The 24,076-nt window shown below is 41.6% G+C and overlaps 1 protein-coding gene across 5 annotated transcripts in view; it reads right to left on the bottom strand.

The window, feature by feature from the left end:
* Nucleotides 1-1,394: 1,394 nt before the first annotated feature.
* The window catches only part of LOC135486036 (myocardin-related transcription factor A-like), a 100,111-nt gene continuing 77,429 nt past the window's right edge, over nt 1,395-24,076 (bottom strand). For all 5 annotated transcript variants that reach the window (XM_064768527.1, XM_064768502.1, XM_064768517.1 and 2 more), the window contains 7 exons: nt 18,995-19,050; nt 14,240-14,315; nt 13,647-13,805; nt 11,260-13,426; nt 8,993-9,122; nt 8,589-8,745; nt 1,395-8,343 (listed from right to left, as the gene is read on the bottom strand). In XM_064768527.1, the coding sequence (XP_064624597.1) occupies nt 7,589-8,343; nt 8,589-8,745; nt 8,993-9,122; nt 11,260-13,426; nt 13,647-13,805; nt 14,240-14,315; nt 18,995-19,050 (3,500 nt within the window). In that variant the 3' untranslated portion in view covers nt 1,395-7,588. The remainder of the gene's footprint in view (nt 8,344-8,588; nt 8,746-8,992; nt 9,123-11,259; nt 13,427-13,646; nt 13,806-14,239; nt 14,316-18,994; nt 19,051-24,076) is intronic.

Below are 24,076 nucleotides of genomic sequence, written 5' to 3'. Positions count from 1 at the left end.
GGTGTAACATGTCTCCTCGCCACATTGTGCCTTCTCTCCACACAGGTTGTTCCATGTCTCTACTGGATGCGCCAAGTCTCTACAGGGTGTCATGCCTCTTCTCGGCGTGTTTGGCCTGATTTGGATGTGGCCTCTCCCTACGAGTATAGTCGCGATTCGGTGATGTTGGTCATGAACATATGCACTATACTTGAATTCATTAGTAGTGGTCACAATATATGCTTGAGATAACATCGGTGTTTGCGACCAGGTTCCACTGCAGCACTATGATCAGAATGCCCCAGGCCAGTTCATGAAATGTCACAATCTTGCCCTTGGCTAACAAGACACTGACCAACAGTTTATAGTACCACAGAGTTTTAAAAAGTATGAGGTACATGTTAATGAATAGCTTATTTTGTAAATAGCTTTTGTGTGGTTTTGGAAGTGTTCTCTGTCCCAACTGATTGTGACCTTCTGTAGCCTAAGTAATTGTCCCAGCTGATAGCGCTGCCAAGTTGATTGCGACAGTGCTGTGTACGTGTTAGTCGCAGCTTTTAAAGGTCGTTCTTTGTATGTGTCTGTCAATTGTCCCAAGGTATAGTGAAGACTTCTCTGGTTGTGGAAGACACAGTTTGAGGTAATGGCAAGTCTCCAGTTATGTTAGTGGTTGACAAGGTTGGAAGCTGCTGCTATAGTTTATGGTTGGTGTTGTCCCAACATGTAGTGGAGACATGTCGCTGCCAGTTGGAGAAGACACCGTTTAAGGTTACATGTCTCCCATTGTGGTAGACACTGTTGAAGGAAAACTGTCCCTCGTTGTGGAAGACACTGTTAGAGGTGACATCGTCTCCAATTGTGGCCAGCACTTTTGAGGAGAAATTGTGCCTGGTTGTGGGAGACACTCTTAGAGGTGACAATCATTGTGGTAGTATACAACTATTCAAGGACACTTGTCACTGGTTGTGGAAGACACTGTTTGAGGTGACATCGTCTCCAATTGTGGCCAGCACTTTTTGAGGAGAAATTGTGCCTGGTTGTGGGAGACACTGTTAGAGGTGACAATGTCTCTCATTGTGGTAGTATACAACTATTCAAGGACACTTGTCACTGGTTGTAGAAGACACTCTTTGAGGTGAAATCGTCTCCAATTGTGGCCAGCACTTTTGAGGAGAAATTGTGCCTGGTTGTGGGATACACTGTTAGAGGTGACAATGTCTCTCATTGTGGTAGTATACAACTATTCAAGGACACTTGTCACTGGTTGTGGAAGACACTGTTTGAGGTGACAGGTCTCCAATAGCGGCAGATACTGTTGAAGGAATCTTATCTCTGGTTTTGGGGGACAGTGTTTCAAAAAGTCCTCCACCTTAAGAACAATTATTCGCAGGGTCAAAGAAACAACCGAAGATGTGTTTATTGTTTGGCATCAAGCACTTGTGATTTCACTTTATTCTAGACATTTGATATCCAGCAGATGCAAATACATAATAAATTCACATGTCCAAAATACTATATACAAAGAACATGATCAGTCCGTGTTAACACTGTCTCACAAATACACCCAATACATGAAGGATGGAAAACTATTAGAGAAAGGTACAAAACTGAGGCTGAACTTCTTGGGACGAAAAGGCAGTTTGAAGAATTCGCTCACACAACAACCTGGACATTACTTTTTATGAATGATACCACAATACCTTAATACATGATCACAGAAAGCAGGTTGTTTAGGTTTATTTAAAGGTAAAATTATCAGAGTATTATAATTATTAGAGTTACTAGGGTTCCATTTAACACTTTCAACCACTTGAGGACGGCACATCCATTTGCCAGTTTATCTTCTACGAAGACATTTGTCCCAGAAATCATACAAAACTGATTTTTTTCTGTTGTTCTACTTAGAATTTTGTTTATATTCAAATCTGCGCTGCCATAGTAGACATATTTTATGTCTTGACCGTTGATTCATAAGCAAAGGGTAACCGCTCGCGGCCTGGATGGTCTTCTGGCCTTCAAGGTAGGAACAATTTCCGAGGGTAGCTCAGGTCAGATTTTACAGTAGTGAACATGGGCACTCAAGTCCGATTTTACAGTAACGTACAGAAAGGCGCGGTCTGATTAGACTATTCTAATGATCATTACATACGTGTATGACATCATAACCCAAATACTAGAAAACCACCAAACAGTTGATTTCTGAACATCTAGTAGCAAAATTCTGGTTTTACTGGCACACAAGTCTAAAACCACTTGACACTATGTGGAATATTGATATATTTTACAAGTGCCTGCCCAGTTGACAAAATAGGATGCACATTTATCCAAAACATGCACTGTACAACAGCACCATTACTTGCTTCATTAACAAATCAACCCCAGGGTAGTATCACGTGCATTCGACCAATCTCATGGTTCACATATCATGGTTTAAGTGTGAACAATTTTGAAGTGACACGTGAACTGCTCTGAAGCATGTGCATTGGACACGTCCTGTTCATTCTTTAGTTCACACGTGAAATGGTTCCCTTGACCTCCATGTAACCTTGGTTATGGTTGTGTAGCATGTGCATTGGACATGACCTGTTAATTCTTCAGTTGACACGTGAAATGTTACATGTGAAACATGCCACGTTCCACGTGAGTTCTATGTAAACTCGGTTATGGTTATCATACAATCAAGAAACCTTTTGTGGGTGGTTTAAAGGTGGTCCACCAATTACCCACAAAAACGAAACATGTTCAAAGAATTCTCTTCATACAATTCTCAAAGATATTTTCATCTAGTTCTCTAATCCAAATCAGTCCAGATAATCTCTTTTTGTCAAATCATGTAGTCATATAAGTTAGTTCATAATTTGGCTTCTGATAGTCAATACATTTGTTCATCATTCTGTACAAGACAATAGTGAGACAGTTTTTCACCAGGTCAACCAATATGATGATGTTAGTGTTACAGATGACTTTCAGGAGATAACAAAATTCAAAACAGCATCCAGAATTGACAAAGATTGCAATTACCCCACTTGCATATTTGCATCCATTGAAACTGCACAAAAGCACAGACAACCAGTTGTGATTAGTATGATTTACAACAGAAATGACTTTGTGCACTGAACAGTTCCTGTAGCAGGCCTTTATAAAGTGGTAGCCACGTTTCAAATTGGACCCACTACTCGAATGACATAGCAAATATATGTGCACCAAGTGGCTTATTTTATTAAAACTGGTATCATTTGGCAAAAACTGATTAGACCTTGAAAAGCTAATTAAAAATCTGACAAAAGTATAAATCTTCTCATTTTTACGAATCTACCAACTCAAATATCTTGAATAAATATCTTGACAAAGCAGGATTAATCAAATCTCTTTAACTGATGCTACATGTACTGCTCAAATATAACAAAGTCACTAGAAACAAAATCAACCATCTGCTGTCTGCGGTCTCTCTGAAACATTAAGACCATGTTCCCCAGACCTTCTCTAGTTTAGTATATTGTAAGCACAAAAAGGTGCCGACAATGTCACCCAAGTATTCCAAATGAACAATCAACCAGATAAGAATTATAACCAACAAACCTTCAAACAACAATGTCCAGCATTACAAAGTGAATGTCACAAAACAAGTGCCAATACTGCTTGTCATCCACGAAAAACTATTAATTCAGTTCATACAGCGCTTCCCAAGATTATGTGCTAGTATCTGAAGGCGATATCAACATTTCAATGTGACCACAAGAGGTAACTTCTAAACAAAAGACTTCAACCACTTCACCTCAACATGTTCCTCTGTCTCATTCAGTTGACTACGGCTTTCTACGACGTCATTCGAGGCAATGACATAACATCATGGATTTTGCAAAGAATCAAGTGTTTATAATAAGTTTGACTGGAGGTAGAGGCATCAAATTCTACTTTAAACCAATAATTTCCCATACTTTCATTGTTAAGTTAGTCAAAGGTGTTACAGCGCATAGCATGATAAATAATGAGTTGCTCTGCAGGATCGGGGAAGTCCCCAGGCAGGTTTCAAACATAGGCCAGCATTTTCAAAATTACAAATGTCACCACTGTTATCAATATCATCACAGTACACAAAACTTCAAGACCAGTTTGAATCCAGTATTCATGCTAAATCTTGACTTCACAATGTAGCACACGACAATGTGGCATATGTAGCACAGATACATGTAGCATTTTTAATATTTCCCTTTTCTGACCCAAACTCATTCTTAGTTTGCAAAAGTTCTTCTGATAACCTGGCAAATTTGTATTTGATCAAACGTACAAGGCATTTCTCCTGGTTTCTAGGTTCAGGGTGACACCTTCTACTTCTCTGCTGTCCAATATTACACATTTTATCAAGTGAATCGTGGCACATGATATCATACTGCCTTATCAATGCAACTCTCCAGCCAAGTTTACATTTCTAAAATGACCTTCTTCCACAATTCTGATGCTACAAAAAAGATTTAAAGGTATTTTCTTAAGAACACACAACTTTCAGAACTCCACTTTCTTTTGCAAACATTCAAAGTGTAGCACCATATTAACCCAGCCAAGTATAAGATAATGTTCACCATGAAATATTTCTGGAAGCAGAGGTGCCAGTCTTGTGAACCATCACAAAGAGAATGCCGAAAAAATACCATCAACATTTCCCCAAAACCCCTGTCATCCGAGACAGCAATAAAGTTTCCAGTCCTTGATGCCTTCAGTGTTAACAAGTCATTTCTACAAAAACCCTTTTTATCTACGTAACTTTTCGGGTGGAAAAATTCTCTACCTATAAAGCAGGGCTATACCTTCAGTGTTATTTACATGTCAATGTACAGTACTTACAATATTACATATTTAACATAAAACTTTCTGTATTAACACGAGAAAAAAATCGCAGGGTGGAAACAACCTGACTAAAAAATCTAACGACGTATGAAAGCTTTATAAGAAAGTGAGCACTATGTCAAGAGATTAAATGCATAGGCATAAGATTGGTTTATCAACGGTCAAAAGGGGGCGATCTGGACACAAAGACTACAATACACATAGTAGTATAAATTAGACTCAGTTCCGTCATTTGATGCCACACTCACAGGCACTAGCGCCCCCTGCATCAAGTAATGGGAACAGTCTAAGTATAAATATCTAAGATAATATATTGCATGTTACGCCCTTATTATACCAAAGCTTTTCAAGCTAAGCATTACACTGTACTTTTGTTACTTTATATATTACTTTATTACTCTCTGAAAAAAACCATTTGGGAAAACAGCAAATGATCCATGAAAATAAGAAAACATTCTGGAATGTCAAACAATATGTTGTGCTAATACACCAAGCAAACTGGGATGGTCATGCGAGAATGCACTGGTGCTGCCACCAACAGGGCAAAAGAGAAATGAAAGTGCAGAACATAAAGACAAGTTGTTGAATGGAGCTCTGAAATGATCTGTTTTTTTTCAGAATGTACTGTACCTTTTACCCAAAATGGTACATTTCTTTTTTGAATTGTGAACAAAACCTGTCAAGCAATGCTGGGTAAAGCCAGATCTGGTCCAAATATATATACGCTAAAGTAAAACAATCCGCAACATATGGACCCATCAAAAACAGACCAGAGTTGACGTTTCCCCACACCACTTGAACAACCCCTGCAGATGGACACCAGTGATATATTTTCAAAATTTTATAAGAATCGACAGACATTGTGTACTTGACAATATAATATAATCTGTCAAAAAGCATTGTTAATTACATATTTGAACACATAAAATAAGCCCTATCTATGCAGTTGTATTGATGACAAACTATTTGATTTCGGGCGAAAATTCTTCACTCATTTCAATAAATTAAGAGCTTTTCAACAATTGTTAAAGTTGTCATGCATTTTTTCACTAGAATAGATTAAGAGACAGTGTGGATCGAGCATGCACTGTCGGCATGAAATAAAACCTTGGTACAGTCTTACAAAGAAATCACGAATTTTCAGAATCTGAGCAAAATAGGTAGGTTTTTCAGAGCTCCCAAGCCTTTGACTTTCCAGCGCCATAGCCGTTTTCAATTCTCCCTCTGATCTTTTCAACAGTCACCCTGTCGAGTTTATCAGATCTTCCCACCAATTTGGCATGTGATGTCATCACCCTAGCCTCCTGGCACCTGAAATCACCAACTGCCTGCTCCTATCCTAAGTCAGATTAAATTGGGAGCCATCTAATAAACAATTGGATGAATATATAGATCATAGAGTCAATAGGCTTATCTACAATGAACTCTCTGGGTGTTCCGGAGCAACGAAAACAGCAAGGTTAGGTAGACTCAATTTTGCAACAAAACATGAGCTAGCAGTGAAAAACCAAAGTGAGAAAAAGAATATGTTTGAAACAAACACTGAACACTTCATCAAATTTACCGACACTTTTTTTAGTCCATCCATGAATAAACAGCCTATCAAAAACAACTTCAACATGAAGTTACAGCACTTTGAAGCCAATTCTTCACGTCGCAAAACATTAAGTCCAGTACAGCACTGTTATTCGGATGTAATACAAAATGTACACCTGAACAGTTACTTAACACCATTTTCATAAATTTGAATCTATAGTTGATATTTATTTAAGAGTAAACAGATGATCGTATGATATATCTTGTCTTTAAAGAACTACTGGCCTTTGTATTAAAGCAACCTCCAAACAAGCGATTTTTGTTGCAGCGACCAGCAATAATAATCGCTACACTGTCAAGCTGCTGATAAAACTGGTAATCACAAGGTTTGATATTGACCTTATGTTAATGCAATCATCACACTTGTCACAATGACTATCGCAGAGCAATTTTTGTTGCATGCCATCATGATCACAAGTCCCAGCGACAAAAATCGCTTGTTGCAGGGTGCTAAAGTGAACTGTATCAACTGAGCTAGCCATTTCAAGTCAACATACTGAAAGCATGCTAACCTTGACGCTTCACCACATTTTTGCTAAAAAAATGACGTCAGTCAAAATCGTAACTGCAATTCAAATCTCATAAGCGTGGACTAAAAATTCAAATTTATACCAACTTTTAAAAGCTTTGACTCCTTACTTCATAACTTGACCCATATGAACAGGTAGCACTGATTTGTAATCAACATTAGAACGATTTAAAGTTCCTATAAAATGGCGGCAATGATGAGATTCTGCTAGATGTTTGCGCTAACCACTCCAATTCGGATACTACTTGAAAAATCGTCAACATAATTTATCACACACATTAAGACATATACAGTATTCTACAAGTCAATCATTTGACAACAATACAAAAAAGCTCAATGTACAGCATTCTAAACAAGAAAGATAAAACTCTCAAATTCTGCGCTCGCGATTCACTCTCGCATTGCACCCAGACTCGCCTTCTTTCTTGATATAACTCTACATCCATTGGCTAATCACAGTGTCACATGACTGCCGACTAGCAGCGCTACCTAATTGGTCCATACTGGTCAGTCCCTATTGGTCATACTTATATCAATGGCCCATACGATTAAGATCCTGTTGGTCTACCTATCAGCACCCATCATTCAAATAACACAAGAAAATCCACCGTGGCGTCTATCACCACTTTCTCACAATCTTCAGGATTTTGTCGATTCGATGATTTTTTCCCAGTTCATCCCACTGGTCAGGTCAGTCGGAGTATTAAAGTCAGACTCCTTCATGTTAAACATTTCTAGCACATCTTCCGGTTTCGGCGTCATTATTGGATCTGACGGGAAATTGGCACTTATCGGTGTTAGCGTATTGCCAGAATTGGGCATAATCACATCTAACCAATCTGAAATGTCAATACTCATGGTCACAGGATTACCCTCAGAGTCACTAAGACCGACAGATGAGAGATTCGGCTCCGAACCATGTACGCTACCACTTGACGCACTTGCTGAGTCTCTTGGCACAGATAGGTTATTGGGAGTCCGAGGGTTAGGCGAAGGCATCGCCAAATCTAAGTCCAGATTTGAATCCTCACCGGCCCAGTCCATTCCGTAGGTAAAGTCTTCACCGTTTGTTATATGATCATAGAAATCTGAGCTCGCCGGACTATTGGCGTTTATTGAGGAACTGATTGAGAGTGGAGGAGGTGGCTCCCTCTTTACACTGGGGCTCGGACTGGGGCTTTTAGCCGGCGAAATCACAAGATTGACTGGTGTGTTTGTCAGAGAGTCTGTAGTTGTGTGCGAGGTATACACTGGTGGCTGTTGTTTAATCAGTGTTGCCAAGGCACTGGTTGCCGAGGAAATGCTTGGTGATGTCGTGGAAATTGAGAAGGCTGGCATGGTACTCGTTGGCACACAGATTTTCGGAGTGAGGGGTGCCTCGGCTGCAGACATTTCTGAAATTGATAAGACGCATTATTAGAACAAATCCTTTAGCACACAGGTTAAGTTTCCTTTTTCACAACTGCTCCAATGAATAGAGCCTATCAAAACAAATTTTGTATGCTGATTCAGGATGTCCATGTAAGGCCTCCAAATATATTCATGTTTTGTTTTTCATCTATGGCTATTGGTAGACAGCGATTAATCAAACCTTGTTTGTTACAAAATGATGGGGATCTTAGTTGGAATGCTGACTCACCCCCAGTCCGTATCAGTATCTCCAGCACGTCATCCATATACTGGCTCTTGGACACACCCGAGTTGGCGGCGACCTGTTGACTATTTGCTGCCAGCGCTGCAAGGAACGTCGCCGTGGCTTGGTTCTGTTGGAACAACTGCTGTTGCTGTTGCAGAGCCTAGAACATGAAGAAGAAGGCGATCATTTGCAATGAAATTACGTCAAAAGGTCGTGACGATACAAGTCCACAAGAAAATTAACACTGTCGTCGGGCAGATCATACTTCTAACCCGGCTGAATGAGGGTGGATTGAAATGTCTCACTGATGTCTCACAAGATGGTCGAAACTTCAAGTTTAGGATTTTGATTTCTATTGGGTGGTATTTTTGCCCGAGCTTCTCTAGTCTTACACTGATTCAACCTACCTGTTTATTTTTGATTGCCTCGTCATATTTTGGTGGTTCTTTCAATGGGAACTCAGTTGGGAAGTAGAAGTTGTTCGGAATACTATTGCTAGCAGTCTTGGTCGGTGTATTTGGTAGCGACGAAGAACTTCTGAAATTATATAGCATGAAGTTTATTTAAGAACTTGGTATTCTGGATCCGAGGTACTTCGCAAATATACATTGTTTTGGCAGCCAGGCCGTTATTCTGAAAAATAGAGAACTGCAGATGCTTTCTAGTTCTTCTGTCAGGGGCTGGGAAGAGGGGGGGTGCACACCCAAGTTCATCCTATTGCAGCAAGGTTAAAACCCAGAGATGAAGTTCAGACTAGCAAAAACGTTTGAATACCACACATTTTTTAAAAAGAAGCTATTTTTGCTATCAGTGGCAGTTAAGTCGGCACAAAGGTTAAAAGTAGAGAAAAGCCATGTTTAGTTGTTTTTGTTTCGGTTGCAGAGATAGCAGTGGCCGTGTTGCTGTCAGCCTGCCACCATCCATCTTTCACTGATCTAGGTAAGGGCAAAGCCAGGTGATAAACAACCATCTAACACTCCATCTTCTCCTTGCCGGTTAGCACATGTTTAGCTCGGCATTGCCGCTGGAATTCAGTGGGAGTCGGCATGGTTATGAAAGTGCTTGGGCATGTTTCCATAAGCTGTGCCTGAGGTGATTTGGAGGTAGTGGTAATGTGAATATGGGAGAGCTACGTATAAAGAAGACTAGAACTGCCCGAACAACTTTTTGTTTCTATTCACTGTGCCCTGTCCCCAGTACTTTAACACAGAAGTGCCGATATTGCACCCAATCTCGGAATGTCAATGAGTTGAGGACTTTGAATTAGCACCACGGTTTAGTCGGCAAATGCTGAAACAAAGCATCCAGATATTGTATTTGGTTATGCGCAGATGGCACAAATTCATGCGCAAGTGTAACATGTTCAAACTTGGGCCAACTGTGACACCGATTCAAAGTCCTCTGAAGTATTCTCCAAAATGGAGCTTGAACTGGGGAAGAAATACATGTAGTTGCAACGAGAACGGGTATTAGTACCTGTGAACTGACAACCACGCCATCTAAATTGGCAACAATGAATTCATTGCCACGGCCTTGCGTTAACTTGCCGAGATCTCTAGGTGATGACTCAAACCCATCTCCCAGCCACTCACCAGGTGAACTCCTACACACACTCGATACTGATACAAGGGGGGGGGGGGGGTCTCAATGAAGGTTAGTACAACCGCACTACAAGTTTTTGTTCCAATCACAGTACCATGTAAAGATAGGTTGAGATGGCCCCTCCAAAACACCCACGGCCAACATGAAACCTCATACATAGGATACTGGGTGGATCCCCCAGGCTCATCTTATTTCTAAACATTATTCGTTACCACTCACTAATGTTTATGGTATCAAAAGCTTTGATAGCCAACTCTTTTTTTAATCACAATATTTTCTTCCATGACCAACAGAAAGACACAAGCAGAATCACTCCAAACATTCCATTCTGCGGAATTCGAAGCGAAGGCTACGGAATAAACGAACAAGCTACCCCAATCTGGCATCTGTGCAACCAACATCTCGGAACAGCTGAGCGGGTTATACATCTCAACTAGACAGTAAACTGCACACTCTCTTTCCGCCTCATTACAACAGGTTTCACCTTCTCAAGCTACAAGGTAGTGATTGTAATATAGCAGTCTTGTTGCAAGTCTAAAACCAAGCTGATCATTGAATTGTCCTGTTCCTGTGTATTGCTTATTTAGGCACCCTTACTATCAAATTCACAGTATTTATCATGTTTATGTGGTATTTTATGGCAAGGTATGGACAGTTCACCACAGGCATCTGCAATTTATTGTCAGAATCTCAGTAAAACGTGATATATTTTGACAGAGAACAGGAAACACGCCTTACTGCTTCAGGTTCAAGTTAAGCAGGATTCACAGTACACAGCTGATACAGAGAGTATGTCTTGTCTAACCAGACTGGAAACAGGAAGAAATTTGCAGGGATCAGAATTTCAAATTCAAGGTCAAGGTTTGAAAAAAAATAAAACAAATTAGCAACAACAAGTCTGGTTTCTGGCAACTCAAGAACGCATTGATCAAGAGTGCCTTTTTCTCACACTCTGTACCAAAAGGTGCAATTCCGAAAAAACTTGCATTCTTTTGCCAGATATCTAAACCTCAGGCTAAGGTAGGAGGGAATTAAGACATATTTGCCTCATCAACGCTTATGCATTACTTACGTTGTAGTTGTTGTGGAGACTCCATTGACCGGTATTGATGTGTTAGCCCTTGGCTTCGTGTCCGCCTTAGTAGTCAGAACAACTGGCTGAGCAGCAAACTGGAACAGCTTCGGCTGGCTTTGTCCCATATTCAAACTCTCGTGAAGCGTCTGGTTCTGGAGCAGCGATGTCATCATCGAGTGCGAGGTTGTCATTTTGGTGCTCGTGGACGAAGCCGACAGCGTGAACGTTGGTTGAACCTGCTGCGGCTGGGACTGGATCAGGATCTGCTGCGACGTTGCAGGTTGCTGAGCCTGCTGTGCCTGCTGCGCCTGCTGAGCAAGTATAGCCTGCTGTAGCAGTTGCCCTTGGCTTACAACCGCTGCGTTACTGCTGCTCACATTCGGCTGCAGAATGAACTGTTGTTGCTGTTGAATCTGCGGCTGCTGTTGCTTTACCGGCGGCTGCGCAGTTGGCACGACATCCTCTCTCCTCTGGAGCTGGTACTGCGAGGCCTGCAACTGCCGCTGCAGTTCTTCAATCTGCCTTGCTTGAATTCTCACCAAGTCTTCATGGGTTAAACCTTGCAGGCTACTAACATTCACTAGATTCTGAAGCTGAACAGCTGCATTATAAGCTGGTGTTGCCTCCGGACTCATCGTCTGGTTCATACTCGTCTGTAAGTGAGATTGGCTCGTGCCCAAGTCCATCTCCATTTCCATTGGAACAACCGATGAGGGTCTGCTTATTGGTTCTTGTGACTTTATCAATGAGCTTTGACTCAGACTGAATTGTGACTTGAGAGAAGCGACAGAGTTTGTGGTATTGAAATAGGCACCAGTGTCCATACTCTCCGGGGACATCGGGGCTGACACTGATGAATTCAAGTCTGAGGTAGCAGGTGACATTGGTGGAGATCCACAATTCCCCGCCACGCTCATGCTGTCATCTCCAACAGTACTGGCTGGAGTGACAGGCTGTACGATTATCGTGTTCATACTCTGCAGGGTCTGCTGGAACGATGTATTCTCATGTTGCGGAGACATCACCATGACTGTCTGCTGAGATGGCAGCGGTGGTTGCTGCTGGTGCTGATGCTGAATTGGTGGCGTCTGCTGTGGTGTCGGAGGATGCCCCGGTGACTGCATTTGTATTTGAGGACTCATCTTTGCTGCACCATTCGTTATCACATCAGCATACGGCTTCAACCGCTCGATCAGTTGAGGTTTAGCACCAGATACCGGCAAATTTCGCTTCTTCAGTTCGGCTTTCAAATCGGCAACTTTCATGTCATCTAACGTTGACGGTGGTTTCCCACTATTCTGTGATGAACTGACTTTGGTTGTACTAGACACAGTCGCAGATGACACCGAGCTGGTGGACGCACTCGAAGCCGCTGCTGCAGCTGCTTGGGCTGCAGCATGAGCAGCAGCTGCTGCGTTCTCCAACTGCTTCTGCGATGGCAAGATAAAGGGTAAGTTCTTGGCCTGCATCTCCAGCTGCCACTGAAGGAATAACTGCTGCTGCTGCAGCATGATGTGATACGGCGTCTCATTTCCCGCATTCAGCTGATTCTGTTGACTCTTCACAACACTAGGTGGACCTTTGTACTCGTGAAACTTTATAACCTTGGTCTTCGAAGAACCTTTTGGCTTTGGCTTCTTTATCCTGTTCGACGACTTGCCACCATTGCCCGATTCAGTCTTAGACGATGTCGTACTGCTTATGCTGCTAATGCTACATATGCTGTTTGTCGGCGATGGTGTCGATATTGAAGTGGTTTGAGGCTGTGGAGTGAATGGCTGGTGGGTTGGTGACACAGTGCATGGTAAATGTATAAACGGAGGTTGGGGCTGGGACGTTAGCACCGTCGTCGTATGAACCGGCTGAGTCTGAAGTTGTTGTTGAAGTTGTTTCTGTTGTTGTTGTTGCTGCTGTTGTTGTTGTTGTTGCAGATGGAACTGTTGCAGCAATGCTGGACCACTTTGAAGGAATGATGGAATCTCGGGTGGAGATGGAATTGATGCACTCGATAGACTACTGCCATAATGTGATTGGTCAATTTCGATATCGCCAGCTGTCTGTGGAGATGGCACCCCATCGCTGATGCTGTCCTCATCAAATAAGAAGTACGATGTTCGGTTTGGGTCCTCACCTTCGCAGGTCTTTGTGTATGTAACTTTACCATCTGAAAAGGCAAATGGAAATTAGATTAAAATCATGTAACATCGTTGGAAAAATATTAACAGAACATCAAGAATTGGAGTCAAATACAGGATATCACGCGTTTGAATCTCAAAAGACAAATCAGTTTTGGAGGCAGAGAGAGAAAGCAGCACAAGCATGGGGCCAATGAGTTTAAGTAACTTCTGGTATAGGTGGTACGTACAGCATGGCATTACTCTTACCTAAGATAGCATCATGTAGTTCCTGAGTAGGTATGATGTTGCCTTCGACTAGTTCCAAGGGTCCTGGCCTCAGAGATAGGCGGTCGTTGAGTCCATCAGCGATTCGTGCCCGCTTCAACTGCTTCTGTTTCTCCTGTATTGATGGGTGTGCTGTGGAATCTGAAATAAAGAAATCACCCCAGTTTAACTCTCAGCGAACGAATTGAGACATCCAAGGTTGAATCAAATTATGTTTCCATTCTTCAGGCCAAAAACCTCATCAAACATTATTTTCTCAAGTGAAATGACTTGAGGGGAGCTTAAGGATATTCAAAGCCTCATATACCCCTTACAAGAAAGCTCTGTATCAAAGGATGTGTACTATCCTTGCCCAAGCAGTTTTATTGATAACAGCTAATTGTTCAGTGACTCATTTTCCAAGCCAGGTTACAAAAGTTGAACTTCACATGATTTTTTGGGCAGAGATTGTCCATTTTCCTGTGCACGCATGTGCAACAGCCGATGTCATTGCTATAATCGATGTTAGATAGCAAACACCAGGACGAGGAATCACCAGTTTCTATTATTTTCACCAGATGTCAGCATCTGCTCACCTTGTAATATGTTTTGTTCCACAAGTGCCTGCCTGTCTGGTCTGGTCTGGATTTTGTGCCGCAATAGGTCGCCAGTCTGAAAGAACAAGATTTAGGAATATGGTTACCGGTATATTTGTTGTTTATATGCTTTCTGTTTATATCATTTGGGGTCAAATTGGGTATGAAACGCTGAAAATAACATTCTCAGGGATAAAAAATCATCACGAAGGAACAATATTTTATTCAGCACTTTGATCACTTGATCATGGGTGGTAGTTGGTTAGTCGACCTGTCTGAGGCTGGGAGTCCTCAGTCATCGCTGGACAGGATGAAATAAAATATTACTTTATATAAAAATAACTCCTTTTTTGAGAGGTGGAATGAACAAACACCAGTTGCTCTAACTCTTACTATCGACATATTCACAACAACAAACTCACATCAAAACCACCTTTATATTCAGACAGGTATAGTCGACCACTCTTTTCTCATTGTTTTCTTTCACCAGCCAACAGACCCCCAAATCTTCCTTCTTTTGCCTTTAACTTGTGCTGAGGAATTGCAAATACGCATAACCTCAGGTGTAGCGGGAGTAAAGAGAGCACATCAGATGCCGAGAGTGATCTAGACGACAACAAGCCAACTCTGAAGGACTTGAAAGTGAGTCAAGTAAGTCAGGAGAGAACCTCTTCAAAACGCAAGTCATAAATTCTTAATCATACGAATTACTAGCACTTTTCCTTTCACATTATACTGTATTAATAAAATACTTAACACAAAAAGACCTGTTGGGAAGTCAGAGATTTGTCTCGTTAACTCTCTCGACTCGACCCTGGGGCTCAAGCATCAGGTGACAGCTGAGAGCTGCAGCCACGTTCCAAAACTCCCCGGCAGCTGCGCCGTCCATGGTCACGTGACTGATATGCAAATGAGCGTGCTCAACCGGTATAAAAGAGGCTGCAGGCACAGTACTTGATTAATGCCTGATCAGATATGAAGAGGGGTCCCGTCACTTCTTAGTTGATAAAGTGAGACGAATAATAAGAAAAAAATTGTCTCTACGGTAGACAACTGTGTCAACCCCGGCCATATCATGTTGTGGTCTTGACATGCTTTCTTTGAGCACGATTCTCTGATTCTATTGAAAGCGTGCCCAAAGAAAATAGGTGAGCCGCAGATTTGCTGAACATTTTTTAGACAATTGTAACTTCGTAAAGAAGCTCTCACGCAAGAAAGTGATGCCAGGGAACCCGCCCTTCACCACAATTGAATAGACAACATAATATATATAAATAACCAACTGCACAGTATATTCTTGCTGATGGGCAGTGATTCTATTCAATCATGAGCGTACAAATAGAAGCGCCAGAAACGCACTCCTTAAACCATAAAACTAAATATTGGCCAAGTCATTTTTGAAATTCTGTTGATATTTACCGTTAAGACGCCACGCGGTGATCGTTTCCCTTTTATGAGTGCTTGGGAAGACCACAGCAACTGCAACAATGTAACGTGCGACTTGGGCACACAATTTGTTGGTTTTAGGCTCACCACAGGGAAACTGGGCAAGCCACGACCAAGCAGTGGGAAGCGCACCATGCCACATATGTTCCATCAATACACTTCACACCCTGCAAGCCTAATTTGGGCCATCACAAACCTTTAACGATTTGCATGGTGTAATAATTACAGCTAATTTGTTTGTCCGAGTAAAAAACGGCAATTAGATGTTGTTTAACTGCTGAGCATAGACAAAAATCACCAAAGAGATCGGCGGCCAAGCTATAAGGCAGTTTTTGGAAGGGCAATTATCAACCAAGAAAACCTCCACTGACAATGGACAAATTCACCCCAATGCATCTGAAGCACCTGGTTTTTTTCTCTTTTTTTCCTGTATGGAAACAGGCCCTAGGGTTACAGCGCAGGAGAAAAGCATTGAAAAAAACACGACATCAGCCTTTCTGCATCTCTCCACGATAATCACATAAAGTGCAGCAATCAGAGAACCAGGAATAAATTGGCCCGAAATTTCCACATGTTCATTTTTTAAACAACAACAAAATTTGGGACTCGAGCCATGCCCCGGAAACATTACCAACAGTGTGAGAAAGCTGCTTTTATGGTCATAATGACAATTGTCCTTTCACTTTTTCTAGTTTTGGGGAAAAGTTTTCTGAACTCATCTCCAGGGCAAAGGAACATCTGCAACCAACTCGCTCGATTTGATGAAAATCTTTGCAGTGCAACACGTGTCTTCATCATTTCTTCTCAAATAATTGGATGGATGAATCTTGAATATTTTTAAAGCAGTCCTCATAAACTAGACAAGATTGGTCAATTTGGTTAAGAAATCTATTATCAGGAGAAGGAGGACTCATAAGATACTAAACTGTGCATGGATAGTTTGACTGTTGGTGTTTGTTAAAGTTCTAACTACACTGTAGTGCAGGGAGCGTTTGAAAGTGGTCTTCTTAAAGGTTTTATTGAATGGACAGAAGTTTTTGGAATAGCACCCTCATCATCAGCTTCAAGTGGGCTAGTTCCCAATGCACTTCAAATGCAAATCCATAAGATTGTGACAGAGAAAGGGAATGGTCCCATTCTGTCCGGCCCTCTGGTAGCCTTCTCTAAAATGTGACTGTGAGTGTTTTCAAAGTTGCGATTACCCCAAATCACCGATTCTTATTACATTCAGCAGCAGCAACCATGGACCAAAGCAATCAATAATTTCATTCAATTGGAGAAATCTGTCTTTTCTGCTTGGAGCAGGTGCCAGTATTGACAATTGGCAATAATTGCCCATAATCTCTCAAATTATTATCAAACACATGACTATCCACGCTGAATATATTTGCTCGAACTTTAAGACACAAAACAATTCAATATTCATTATGTACTTGTGCGGTGCAACCCTCTGGGCTGCAACAGTTTTGCTTTTATGACACGAGGAAGTGAGCATTTGTCAACATCACAAAGACCAGTTATACGACACCAACTTCTCACAAAAGAAGGGCAGAATTATACCCAAGATCGAGATTTCTAGCATTATAACTTAAATTATTCTGGTAAGAGGTCCTTAGAGCCACAAGTAGATACAGACTAGAACTTGCTGACTTCGTCCCCAAGAAATATCAAATACCCTTTGCATAAAAAGAGTGTATCACATGCTAAAAGGTTAAGGAAGCTACATGAAGTAGCCCTGTTTTGCCCAAGGTTTTACCAGCAAGAGGAAGAAGTCTACTAGTTGATTTGAGGAGCTACAGCTGTCTTGCAATAAAAAAGCATGTTGACACACTTGAAAACAAGCAAACACTTCAAGGAACCCCAGATCAAATATAGCTCCATTGAGCATGATATCGCGTTTGAAATGTTTGCCGTGTCAAGAGTAGCACTAAAATGAGACAAATTGAGTGATTTGGTGACGCGTGCCGATTTGTGAACTGTGGGATTTTGTTGAGTCAAGAACCATAACCCCACGTGATTAGGTGAACACGGATGAATAACAAATAATTTTGGAAACTAACCTTGTAATGAAATATTCAAATGAAGACTAAACACGTATGTGTAGCAAAATATTCAACAACAGAAATGTTTCCTTTCTTCAATGTGCAGTTGACAATGCATTGAGTATTTACTAATGTTTCAACATAGGGACTTGTAGTGACATGTTTGTTTTTCACTGGGGACTTTGATTTTGGGACCTGCCATTACACATCTCTTGCTATTTCTAATATTTTACGCCAGTTTTGGCTATTTTCAGCATACCCCATAGGACTAGAGACTTGGGACCCTAGCAACTTGAGAATTTGAAGAACTTTGAACCTGTATGAAATGGAAAAAGTATAAAACAGCGACGCCAGGATAGCAGAGGTATAAGGGGCCAAAATTGAACTGCAGCTAAATATTTGATGCCACAACTGGCCTTGCCGTCAAGCATGCAGCGGTAACACTGCATGACAGCTGTTTAACACACGCTCCACGGACATTTGAAAAAGATATGAATTCTCATGATAGCAACACTGACAATTACGGGCACACTTTCCACCCGATGCAGAAAGTGGCAGGATATTTGTCACTAAATCTCATCCGTGACTTTGCCCATCGCCATGGCGTTCGTGATGGCTTGCAATCTGCCAGAATATGTCCTGGCACTTATCCATATTGTCATCAATCCCATTTTTATCACCACCAAATTCAATAGAAGAGAATTGAAAGTTTTGTCAGGCTACAAAAAACCATCCAAACATGCTCGATATGGACAATGAATTGGTCCAGTGACACTTTTTTGCGGACGCATGCAAGTCAGCGGTATGTGTACATTCGTGACAACGCTCGAGCAACTCGGGAGGCCTGGTGCTTAGTAACTTGTCAGGCATCACGACTGTCATGAGGTCATGTGCCAAGGGATGGTGCCCGCCTCATGGATGGGGAGGGGACTTGGTTCTGATTGGCTCAGGTGTACAAACAATCTGATTGGCTGCGGGTTTAAAGGGTTTTGGCTGGTACATGTGTGAGGCATCTGGACTGAATGTTTGGAAAGTCAGGTGGAGCCTGGGTCGATTTTTTTTTGGGAACATTTTGCCGACATGTTTTTACAACGGGCAAAAGGAAGCACCAAATAAAAGATAAGACCGTTTCCTTATGTCCGTCATCTATTCATAGTGCACTGTGCCGCATGGTTTTCTTTGAAAATTATGCAAAAAGCCAAAAATTATTGACTGGGGGTAAATAAATTCTCCACAATTGTATGGGGACAATAAAAATAAGCCTTACCTTGGCTCGTTCCAGTTGTCTTCTTTGTTCAGCGTAAGCAGGTGGGGTCTTCAAAGCTGGAAGATAAAAAATAAGGAAAATATTGAGTGGCACTGCCTCAATTTGTATTTAATGAGGCCACTGGGCACCTGGGCGCAGTCCTCCAAATGTGAAAACATAAACAACAAAAACTTAGCATAATCTACACGAAAAGTTGACCCCATCACTCCACGATGTTGGCAATTTCCATATTCGATGCAGGCCACAAGAATTCAAACTGTTTTACGGGATCTGAAACCCTGAAATGGCAAATTCTGAAAAAAGCACAAAAAGCATCATCATTGGGGTGTGAGAGAGACATCATGCATGTGAAAGTGGCGTGAAATGCCAATGTTATTTGAAAATGGTTATGATGACCGACTCGCGATTGAAACACTTTGCTCAATACCCTGATAAAGAGCATGCCAGGCAGACAGGCGGCAAATAGTCGCTGATGAAATGAGGTGTCATATGTATTTTGCCAACTGAAGATTCTAAGAGACATACAAGCCATACATATGCAAATGAAAACAAAATATAATCAAGAGTAGCCATTGTTACTGTAGAGATTCTGACACTTATGCATCGTTATGCGAGAATGCACAGCCAGAAAATGCCACGAGAAATTCCAGGAAATGGAGTAGCGATGCTGGAAAAGTTTGACCTGAGGCACCAAGCACCCGAAGCGTAAATCCACCCGCAAACACCCACAATTATTTCAAGACACTGACAGTTTATTCCCAAAACAATGAAACATATTCAAAATTGAAATGTGGGTGTTGAATTTTTGAAAGTGGGTGCACCCACTGGTGACAGATTTGGATAAAATTGGAAGCTAAGACGATGATTTGAGCTGCTAGAGGGCAAGGGTATGATGTTTGGAGGCAGAGATTGAAGGACAATCACTGCTGGCCAGTGAGTGCAAAAACTAGGAATGTTTGAACGTGAGGTGTTTCTCACGAGGAGATGGGTGAGAGCATGGAAGCAAAGCATGGCAGACGAGGAGAAAGGAGGAAAGAGTCACTTACCGTTTCGTACATCCGGAGTAACCTTGGTGTAGCGTCCAGCCACCTTTTGACGGTGGCGCCCTCCAGGGAGAGTTTTACGTGGCTTCTTAAAGCTAACCTTACTCACTCTGAGCCCAACGTGATTGCCGCCTTTCACAACATGCTGCATGAGGAATCTCACTTTTGGGATGACTCTAGTGAGTCTAAGTGCAGTTAAACTACCTACTGGGTGAGGGGGGAGGCTGCTGAGTAGGAAGTCCATGTTGTCAGCTTGCCTGCAACCTTGCAAGTGACAAAAAACTGCAACAGACAGGCACCTGGTTAACCAAATTAGCATTCAAATTAACATCAGCTTATATGCAAAAATGCTGTCAATTGGCACTCAAAAGCTGGATTATAATAATGAGAACACAAAATAATAACCCACCTGTTATAGTGTGAGGTTTGTGGTTTGATTTGTAGCCCAGACAATATAGCAGGTTTGAATGTGTGCAAGCTAGACTGGCTTACTTGGGGCCAATCCGCCGCATCCCGCATCAAACGTCAATGCAATATCATCATTTTGCTGGCAGAATGTAAGATAAACTTGATGAGAGTCAAGCTAGATATATTAGGAAAGAACACTGGCCAGGAAAACAGTCCAAACCACACTAGAAAGCATATCAAAACTGCTCTAAATGTGACCATATCTGGCCACGAACCTCATCACAACAGCCAAAATAGCTCTCAAAAATACACTTTTTCAATATAAAATCATCCCGAAGTTTATTGTCTGCCCAATGAAGCTGTGTAGTAAGTGTTTATGACCCAATTTCTGCAAAAATTGCTCGGCCATCCGCATTCTTCAAGCAAATGGAGCATGATTTCCACTACATCATTCTCCATGCAGGTCCATTATGTAAACCAAGGAATTGTGTATTGTGTCCTGAGAGCTACTGACAACCAGAGAACACTATTTTCTAGAGTTAATGCCTAAAAAGCGAGGAAAACGGAAGGAATCGTCACAAAGACATTGAGGGTTGATCTATCTAGACCATGTATGATAGTTAAGGGATGGGGTGGTTAATTATTTGTTTCACATTCCTGGACTGAAACCATGCATTTGGCCTCAAAGCCACCATCTCTAGCAGGGGCTATCCGCTTCTGCAAGGATATGGAATAGTTTCCAACAGATCACTTCTTTAAGGCAATAAAGTCAAAATAGAAGTCCTTGGGCAATTCACAACAATCAAGGAAGATATTATAATATAGGGGAAGTTATTTTTTTAATCTGCAGAGCAATTTTTTTTTCTTTATTGACCTTTGTAAACGGGTGGGTGGTGTTCACACTTTAGAAATGAATAAAACACCATTTAAAAGATGTTGCCGACAAGGATGGCCTCTTTACTCCCACACAGAACACGTATCAGTCCACAGCCAGCAAGTGCACAGCATGTTGAGACAACATTAGCTGTTTTAAATGGGAAGAAGAGAGAAAATGCATACACTTAATAGTTGAAAAGATGACAAGTGCCCTTGTGCGATTGAGGTAATATGTTTTTTATCAATGGTGTTGGATGCTACCTCCACCTGTGACTTTCTCTTTGCACATGGAAGGCATTCAATTTTTTCTCTTGGCAACACTTGGATTTGTGATGCCATTCTGTGGGCTGTTGATCTAATGAGCCCAAATCAGACTGGTTGGGTTCAGAATCACACGTGGCTCCAACAATCATCACCTGACCTTGCAAATGAGGCCAACCCATTCAGAATTCACCAGACCCAAGGCCTTTCTGATATCTTTCAAATTAAAATCAACCAATAACTGGTGTTGTTAGGTATGGAGAAGCAAAAAGATGAAACTCTGCCATCTGTGAAGAAAAAAACATATGCACTGTCATGGTTTTGGGTTGTTGGCTGTCTCCAGCTGCCAGACGAGGTATAAAACTGCATGCTTGCAGGCCTCCCCTCACAGTTGGTTGGGGACAACAGGACCAAGATGGGAGCACACACCTTGCCTTCTATACATCATTACCACTGCATTTCCCCATACACATGGTATTAAACACATTCTATAGGATGTATCATCACACTTAGGATATATAGGATACATTTCACTTCAGACGACATTCTCAGGATTATAGGATATTCTATCAGACATGGATGTGTTGTCATATAAGTGGAATATCACACATTGGATTACTGTCCTCCTTTTCAGGTAAGAAGCATTTTAAAGTTGCATTTGTGCATTTCCAACTTTCAGTTTCATTTGCTTACCCGCCAACATCACATTGTCAACAATTGTACCAAAGGAGCTGAATATTATCACCAAAGTTTGCCTGATTTCGTCAACAGTCATCTTAGCTCATTTGCCATTTAGCAGCAGGGAGTGGGCAATTTTAAAGGCAATCACCACAACAACAAAGCTCCACGCAAACTCCAATGGATAGCACATTACTACTGCATCCTTCAACTCAACGATAGCTTTCTGCAAAGTTCAATAACTTAACTAAAACTACCCGAAACGATATTGATCAACATTGATGAAGATGACATCTTAAGTACCAAATGCGTGACTTTTCCCCGTTATCTTCCTAACATCGGCACTTCACTGGAACAACAGTAACGTGTAGTTGCCGTAGGCCGACCTCTTTGTCACAAGTTTACTTGACCACGCCTCATGGTCAAGAATCACTGCGATCAGCATCACACCATTGTTGTATTAGATTATCTTTTATTGTTGGCAACAGACGAGATGGAAAGAGCTTTGGTTTCAGGTGGGAAGCTGGACTTGTTTTCTTTATTTCACTATTGCAATTCACATTCGACACACAAATTTTTTTTTCATATTTTTCCTTTATTAGAAGAATTGCTACGCCTTGTACTATTCTCAACCTCGATGAAGAAAAAGCCTTCCAATACATAGCTTTTTGAAACAGAAACTCAGAAATGTCTGATCAAATTTTATGGCTGAAGTTTTAATAAATTGTCCTTCCTGGCAACATTGCACTCTCTGGTGAGTAGAGCCTGTCAGGAGGCACGTGACAACCTCGGGCTACCTTTATCAGTGAACAAACACCAGGTTAAAAAGCAGCATATGTCTCTAAAAGAACACAGAACATAATGAAAAACCACAACAATGAGTTGTGGTTATCGATAAAAACTTACAGACAAAGAGTGGTCCAATTTTTTTTTCATAACACAATAATAAGTTAGAGACGTTTTTTATTTGACGTAAAGAGTCCTCAAGAAAAGGGGGCCTGGTATGAAAGTACCCTAGATGCTCGAACTGGTAACCGTCTGCTACTGAAGGTGTTAGGACAGCAGGTCGTTGTAACAAGAACTAAGTACACACACTTGGGTGTGGGTATTGTAAGGGATGCTGGTTCAGCTGTCTGGGGCATCCATCGGCCGGGTACGCCTCATGGGCGAAACAACTCTTCCCCTCCTGCAACAAGTGAGCCACAAGAAACAACATGGCACATCTCCGGCTGCCCAGCTCCGAGATATCAACGAGATGAGCAGTGATTTAATCTAACTTGTTGCTTCATTGGGAGCGAGGAGGTTTGACTTGTCGGGCGGGTTGTTAACGGTGTCATGTGAACCCCCCACCACTCCCACCCGCGGCTGCAACAGCACCTTTCAGGTTAGACGACCGTCATAAAGGCACAAGATAATAGTCTTAATCTCCACCATTGTGCCGAGTCAATAATGGCGGGATTGGACAATTTATCGTGACTAGGGAACAAGTGAAAGGCAGACACACGTCCCTGCAGATGCTTCTTGTTCTCGAGTGCGAAACTGGTACTTACCCACTCACCCAGCATCGTTCATTGTTTTTGATAATCGGTCATTACATGGCACTAATTATTGTCGCTCGTGGTTTTGTTTAATTAATTGCATTGTACTGCATGAGTTAAGGACTTATTACTGAATTAGCTGTACTTGGTGATAATCTGAGGTCTACTCTAGACAACCAAGGATCTGCAGCGATGTTTCTGTTCTAAAAGGGCCCAAAGTGAACAAAGCGGTAACAGATGAATAGATATAAAGTTCTTATGAACAGGAAAGAAAACCT

The sequence above is a fragment of the Lineus longissimus genome, chromosome 1, assembly GCF_910592395.1.
Source record: "Lineus longissimus chromosome 1, tnLinLong1.2, whole genome shotgun sequence".
Taxonomy (NCBI): Eukaryota; Metazoa; Nemertea; class Pilidiophora; order Heteronemertea; family Lineidae; genus Lineus; species Lineus longissimus.
The sequence above is the reverse complement of the archived record's forward strand: the minus strand, read 5'-3'. Positions and strand labels throughout refer to the sequence as shown.